Below are 8,175 nucleotides of genomic sequence, written 5' to 3' on the forward strand. Positions count from 1 at the left end.
AGGAATCCTGCTTAGAAACACCTCATACATCACAGCTGAAGGAATTCTGCATAGAAACACCGCAACCACCACACAGCAGAAGGAATCCTGCATAGAAACACCTTAAACATCTCTCAGCTGAAGGAATCCTGCATAGAAACACCTCAAACATCTCACATCTGAAGGAATTCTGCATAGAGGAATGGGTAAAATGTTCTTCTAATTGAAACTGGTAACCAGTTATAAGAAACACTACATTCAGCTAAAGGGGGCAATACCAGCTTTAGATCCAAGGATGTACTTATTTTTTTCCAAAGAAGGAAAGGGTACTTCTGTTAATTTTTGGTTACATAAATAATTGCAATGTTAAGTTTTTCAGTTTTTTTCTATAAATATAGATTAAATGAAGATTAAATATTGATTGGTGTGCTTACATTTTCACATGACTGTATGTTATTTTACCCACCACACACACCCACACCACTGTTAAGAGTCTTATGTATGCTGTATAAATATCAATAAGAAATATTTTAACATCAAGAATAATATGGAAATTCTGTTGTAAAACCGGATTACTTAGAACAGTCTTCAGTGTGTGCAGTGTGTTGAGTGCTTCTGAATTCCAGTGCTGGGCTCCTTACATATATTCCATTTTCCCAGGTCTAACAAACCTCAACAGCTCCTAACGTGAACCAAGTGTAGGACCAACCAGCCGCACGGGTGCAGAAGGCCCTGGCCAAACTACTGGCAAGTGTTAAACTCTGACGCTGATGTGAATGTGTGTGCCAGTGAAAAAGCAGACACGTCCATTTATGTGGAGATGTGGTAGTGCTTTTATTCAGAACTGTAACAGTGGGTGGAGTTCTTCCTACTCCTCCACCACTGGTGGAGGAGAAAGCTTAAGGCTGAAGTTTTCGCTGTGGTAGATGCTTCCTGTTGGTGGATGTGCAGTGTTCAGCAGACCTGCCTTTTCACTGCTGTGGGAATGGCCGATATCTGTGAGGATAGCTAACTGGAATACAAACACAAGGAAAGCAGACAATGTAAATGACATTTCATAATAAAAGTACCATACTGCATGGGAATGGGGACACTTATTCATCAGAAAAGTAACATTGGAAAAATCAATGATGCCAATAGTAATGTCGGAATATAATCTGCCCTTAGTTGTTAAACTGTTTTAGTTTAGTGTGATTATGGAGAATGGTGTTGGGGCACAGAGGGATAGGGAGGGATCTGGACAGTGCTAGGAAACACAGGTAGGGGATGGGGGCATCGTTGAGGCATGTGGGATGTTAGGTGATGGGTGTCAGGTATAGGTGTGGATGATCTCATGGAATGATTCTTCAAAAAGACACAACTTGCAACTTAATGAAGATCTATTTCTTACTTGTTAGAAACTCCATACTCTTCACTAATTTACAGATTTCTCGTGCTGTATGTGTGCATCAAAGCCTACAGGCGCTAAATCCTGTGTGGCCTCCTGAGAGAACCGATGATCCTCCTTTGTTAAACATGTCTTCTGCTGGCTTCATTATCTCATAGCCACAGTGATGTATATGGTGGCTAAAAATAATCAGTGTTGGCATGCGCGAACATTTTGCATACAATGTTGAATCAGACATGACAAAGGCATGCGCAGACAAAACAAACTTATAGATTTTGAAGATGTGGTACATGCGCACAGACGCACTCTCCCTCACTCACTCACTCACACACACACACACACACACACACACACACACACACACACACACACACACACACACACACACACACATACATACACACACACACACACACACATACACACAAACACACACACATACACACAAACACACACAAACACACATACACACAAACACACATACACACAAACACACACACACACACACACACACATACACACACACACACACACACACACACACACCCCTTACACAGTTTGGGAGCAACACAAAGATCACCTAAGAACGGCTGAGCGTCATTGGTTAGAGTGGAGGGAGTTTGGGGAGGCTCGGTCCGTTCAACAGCATCATCTACCCATCCTGCTCAGCCAGCCATGGGGACCAGGAAACTGACACACCACATTTCTGTTTCTCACAAGAACTCTTCTTCAATGTCTCTTTCTCTCACCATTTCATTCTTTTTACATCTTACCACAGTCACAGATTTCTTGCCAATTTCCTCTTCCTTCTGATGTTTTACTTCAAAACCATCTCTCATTGTACTCTCCATCACTCTCTCTCTCTTCCTGCATTCTATATCATTTGCAAAACCACCAATTGCCAAAAACTCAATTTTCCACCATTATTTACGCGTTCCATTTCTCCAGGGGCAACCAAATGACTGGAGCAGGACACCTGGTGAAAGACAACAGGAAGCTGGGATGAGAAAAGACACTGCTTAATCAGAGAGTGGGTGGCATCCAAGAGAGGGTAATAGCTCCCCCCAGCTACGGCCACAGAAACATGTGGGGTGGAGCGCCGACAGATTAGGTTTGTGTGAAAATAGCTTCAAGGCAGTCTGGTGGGTTCATGTGTGTCTGTGTGTACTGTGTACTGATGTAGTTTAAGGATCCATATATGGATATGGCAAAAGAGTGAAAGCTCTTTGCTCGTAGCACTTGTGTTTGGGTGTGTGGGAGGCTAATGCAGTGTGTGTGTGTGTGTGTGTGGGAGGCTAATGCAGTGTGTGTGTGTGTGTGTGTGTGTGTGTGTGGGAGGCTAATGCAGTGTGTGTGTGTGTGTGTGTGGGAGGCTAATGCAGTGTGTGTGTGGGAGGCTAATGCAGTGTGTGTGTGTGTGTGTGTGTGGGAGGCTAATGCAGTGTGTGTGTGTGTGTGTGGGAGGCTAATGCAGTGTGTGTGTGTGTGTGTGTGGGAGGCTAATGCAGTGTGTGTGTGTGTGTGTGTGTGGGAGGCTAATGCAGTGTGTGTGTGTGTGTGTGTGTGGGAGGCTAATGCAGTGTGTGTGTGTGTGTGGGAGGCTAATGCAGTGTGTGTGTGTGTGTGTGTGGGAGGCTAATGCAGTGTGTGTGTGTGTGTGTGTGGGAGGCTAATGCAGTGTGTGTGTGTGTGTGTGTGTGTGTGGGAGGCTAATGCAGTGTGTGTGTGTGTGTGTGTGTGTGTGTGTGTGTGTGTGTGTGTGTGTGTGTGGGAGGCTAATGCAGTGTGTGTGTGTGTGTGTGTGTGTGGGCGGGAGGCTAATGCAGTGTGTGTGTGTGTGTGTGGGAGGCTAATGCAGTGTGTGTGTGTGTGTGTGTGGGAGGCTAATGCAGTGTGTGTGTGTGTGTGTGTGTGGGTGGGAGGCTAATGCAGTGTGTGTGTGTGTGTGTGTGTGTGTGTGTGGGTGGGAGGCTAATGCAGTGTGTGTGTGTGTGTGGGAGGCTAATGCAGTGTGTGTGTGTGTGTGTGTGTGTGTGGGTGTGTGTGTGTGTGTGTGTGGGTGTGTGTGTGTGTGTGTGTGTGTGTGTGGGTGGGTGGGTGGGTGTGTGTGTGTGTGTGTGTGTGTGTGTGTGGGTGGGAGGCTAATGCAGTGTGTGTGTGTGTATGTGTGGGAGGCTAATGCAGTGTGTGTGTGTGTGTGTGTGTGTGTGTGGGAGGCTAATGCAGTGTGTGTGTGTGTGTGTGTGTGTGGGAGGCTAATGCAGTGTGTGTGTGGGTGGGAGGCTAATGCAGTGTGTGTGTGTGTGTGTGTGTGTGGGAGGCTAATGCAGTGTGTGTGTGTGTGTGTGGGTGGGAGGCTAATGCAGTGTGTGTGTGTGTGTGGGTGGGAGGCTAATGCAGTGTGTGTGTGTGTGTGTGTGTGTGTGTGTGTGTGTGTGTGTGTGTGTGTGTGTGTGTGTGTGTGTGTGTGTGTGTGTGTGTGTGTGTGTGTGTTCTCCTGCCACCTCACTTCGCCTCTCCCTCACCACAGGCCTGGTAGGTTATCTAATGGCTACAGATGATAAGTGACACAGTGTAACCTCCGCCCAGCCTGAGCAAACAACATATTCTCTCTGCTCTTAATCTTTCCTTCTTCAGTGATGATTCCGTAAGGCTGCCTCTCCTCACACGCAGTCCTGTACACCCTCTCCTCACACAGTCCTGTACACCCTCTCCTCACACAGTCCTGTACACCCTCTCCTCACACGCAGTCCTGTACACCCTCTCCTCACACGCAGTCCTGTACACCCTCTCCTCACACAGTCCTGTACACCCTCTCCTCACACACAGTGCTTTACACCCTCTCCTCACACAGTCCTGTACACCCTCTCCTCACACGCAGTCCTGTACACCCTCTCCTCACACACAGTGCTTTACACCCTCTCCTCACACAGTCCTGTACACCCTCTCCTCACACGCAGTCCTGTACACCCTCTCCTCACACGCAGTCCTGTACACCCTCTCCTCACACAGTCCTGTACACCCTCTCCTCACACGCAGTCCTGTACACCCTCTCCTCACACAGTCCTGTACACCCTCTCCTCACACAGTCCTTTACACCCTCTCCTCACACGCAGTCCTGTACACCCTCTCCTCACAGTCCTTTACACCCTCTCCTCACACACAGTCCTGTACACCCTCTCCTCACACACAGTGCTTTACACCCTCTCCTCACACGCAGTCCTTTACACCCTCTCCTCACACGCAGTCCTTTACACCCTCTCCTCACACGCAGTCCTGTACACCCTCTCCTCACACGCAGTCCTGTACACCCTCTCCTCACACGCAGTCCTGTACACCCTCTCCTCACACACAGTCCTGTACACCCTCTCCTCACAGTCCTTTACACCCTCTCCTCACACGCAGTCCTGTACACCCTCTCCTCACACACAGTCCTGTACACCCTCTCCTCACACGCAGTCCTGTACACCCTCTCCTCACACAGTCCTTTACACCCTCTCCTCACACAGTCCTGTACACCCTCTCCTCACACACAGTGCTTTACACCCTCTCCTCACACGCAGTGCTTTACACCCTCTCCTCACACGCAGTCCTTTACACCCTCTCCTCACACGCAGTCCTGTACACCCTCTCCTCACACACAGTCCTGTACACCCTCTCCTCACACAGTCCTGTACACCCTCTCCTCACACACAGTGCTTTACACCCTCTCCTCACACGCAGTCCTTTACACCCTCTCCTCACACGCAGTCCTTTACACCCTCTCCTCACACGCAGTCCTGTACACCCTCTCCTCACACGCAGTCCTGTACACCCTCTCCTCACACAGTCCTGTACACCCTCTCCTCACACACAGTGCTTTACACCCTCTCCTCACACACAGTGCTTTACACCCTCTCCTCACACAGTCCTGTACACCCTCTCCTCACACGCAGTCCTGTACACCCTCTCCTCACACGCAGTCCTGTACACCCTCTCCTCACACACAGTCCTGTACACCCTCTCCTCACACGCAGTCCTGTACACCCTCTCCTCACACGCAGTCCTGTACACCCTCTCCTCACACGCAGTGCTTTACACCCTCTCCTCACACGCAGTCCTTTACACCCTCTCCTCACACGCAGTCCTGTACACCCTCTCCTCACACGCAGTCCTGTACACCCTCTCCTCACACAGTCCTTTACACCCTCTCCTCACACGCAGTCCTGTACACCCTCTCCTCACACGCAGTCCTGTACACCCTCTCCTCACACGCAGTCCTGTACACCCTCTCCTCACACAGTCCTGTACACCCTCTCCTCACACAGTCCTGTACACCCTCTCCTCACACGCAGTCCTGTACACCCTCTCCTCACACGCAGTCCTGTACACCCTCTCCTCACACGCAGTCCTGTACACCCTCTCCTCACACAGTCCTTTACACCCTCTCCTCACACGCAGTGCTTTACACCCTCTCCTCACACGCAGTCCTTTACACCCTCTCCTCACACTGTCCTTTACACCCTCTCCTCACACACTGTCCTTTACACCCTCTCCTCACACACAGTCCTGTACACCCTCTCCTCACACACAGTCCTGTACACCCTCTCCTCACACAGTCCTTTACACCCTCTCCTCACACGCAGTGCTTTACACCCTCTCCTCACACGCAGTGCTTTACACCCTCTCCTCACACGCAGTCCTTTACACCCTCTCCTCACACACTGTCCTTTACACCCTCTCCTCACACACAGTCCTTTACACCCTCTCCTCACACACTGTCCTTTACACCCTCTCCTCACACACTGTCCTTTACACCGTCTCCTCACACACAGTCTTGTACACCCTCTCCTCACACACAGTCCTTTACACCCTCTCCTCACACAGTCCTGTACACCCTCTCCTCACACGCAGTGCTTTACACCCTCTCCTCACACGCAGTGCTTTACACCCTCTCCTCACACGCAGTCCTGTACACCCTCTCCTCACACACAGTCCTGTACACCCTCTCCTCACACACAGTCCTGTACACCCTCTCCTCACACAGTCCTTTACACCCTCTCCTCACACGCAGTGCTTTACACCCTCTCCTCACACGCAGTGCTTTACACCCTCTCCTCACACGCAGTCCTTTACACCCTCTCCTCACACACTGTCCTTTACACCCTCTCCTCACACACTGTCCTTTACACCCTCTCCTCACACACAGTCCTGTACACCCTCTCCTCACACACAGTCCTGTACACCCTCTCCTCACACAGTCCTTTACACCCTCTCCTCACACGCAGTGCTTTACACCCTCTCCTCACACGCAGTGCTTTACACCCTCTCCTCACACGCAGTCCTGTACACCCTCTCCTCACACGCAGTCCTGTACACCCTCTCTTCACACACAGTCCTGTACACCCTCTCCTCACACACAGTCCTGTACACCCTCTCCTCACACAGTCCTGTACACCCTCTCCTCACACACAGTCCTGTACACCCTCTCCTCACACACAGTCCTGTACCCCCTCTCCTCACACAGTCCTTTACACCCTCTCCTCACACGCAGTGCTTTACACCCTCTCCTCACACGCAGTGCTTTACACCCTCTCCTTACACGCAGTCCTTTACACCCTCTCCTCACACACAGTCCTTTACACCCTCTCCTCACACAGTCCTTTACACCCTCTCCTCACACACAGTCCTGTACACCCTCTCCTCACACAGTCCTTTACACCCTCTCCTCACACGCAGTCCTTTACACCCTCTCCTCACACGCAGTCCTGTACACCCTCTCCTCACACAGTCCTTTACACCCTCTCCTCACACGCAGTCCTTTACACCCTCTCCTCACACGCAGTCCTGTACACCCTCTCCTCACAGTCCTTTGCACCCTCTCCTCACACGCAGTCCTGTACACCCTCTCCTCACACGCAGTCCTGTACACCCTCTCCTCACACACAGTCCTGTACACCCTCTCCTCACGCAGTGCTTTACACCCTCTCCTCACACGCAGTGCTTTACACCCTCTCCTCACACGCAGTGCTTTACACCCTCTCCTCACACGCAGTCCTTTACACCCTCTCCTCACACACAGTCCTGTACACCCTCTCCTCACACACAGTCCTGTACACCCTCTCCTCACACACAGTCCTGTACACCCTCTCCTCACACAGTCCTTTACACCCTCTCCTCACACGCAGTGCTTTACACCCTCTCCTCACACGCAGTGCTTTACACCCTCTCCTCACACGCAGTGCTTTACACCCTCTCCTCACATGCAGTCCTGTACACCCTCTCCTCACACAGTCCTTTACACCCTCTCCTCACACGCAGTGCTTTACACCCTCTCCTCACACGCAGTCCTGTACACCCTCTCCTCACACACAGTCCTGTACACCCTCTCCTCACACACAGTCCTGTACACCCTCTCCTCACACGCAGTCCTGTACACCCTCTCCTCACACGCAGTCCTGTACACCCTCTCCTCACACGCAGTCCTGTACACCCTCTCCTCACACGCAGTCCTGTACACCCTCTCCTCACACAGTTCTTTACACCCTCTCCTCACACAGACCTTTACACCCTCTCCTCACACACAGTCCTTTACACCCTCTCCTCACACAGTCCTTTACACCCTCTCCTCACACACAGTCCTGTACACCCTCTCCTCACACACAGTCCTGTACACCCTCTCCTCACACAGTCCTGTACACCCTCTCCTCACACGCAGTCCTGTACACCCTCTCCTCACAGTCCTTTACACCCTCTCCTCACACGCAGTCCTGTACACCCTCTCCTCACACGCAGTCCTGTACACCCTCTCCTCACACACAGTCCTGTAC

General features: G+C 51.0%; 1 protein-coding gene across 5 annotated transcripts in view; it reads right to left on the minus strand.

The window, feature by feature from the left end:
* Positions 1–788: 788 nt before the first annotated feature.
* vps8 (VPS8 subunit of CORVET complex) overlaps positions 789–8,175 on the minus strand; it is a 69,633-nt gene continuing 62,246 nt past the window's right edge. For all 5 annotated transcript variants that reach the window (XM_035534845.1, XM_035534844.1, XM_035534843.1 and 2 more), the window contains one exon: positions 789–991. In XM_035534845.1, coding sequence (XP_035390738.1) covers positions 848–991 — 144 coding nt within the window. In that variant the 3' untranslated portion in view covers positions 789–847. The remainder of the gene's footprint in view (positions 992–8,175) is intronic.

This window comes from Electrophorus electricus, chromosome 16, assembly GCF_013358815.1.
Source record: "Electrophorus electricus isolate fEleEle1 chromosome 16, fEleEle1.pri, whole genome shotgun sequence".
Lineage (NCBI taxonomy): Eukaryota > Metazoa > Chordata > Actinopteri > Gymnotiformes > Gymnotidae > Electrophorus > Electrophorus electricus.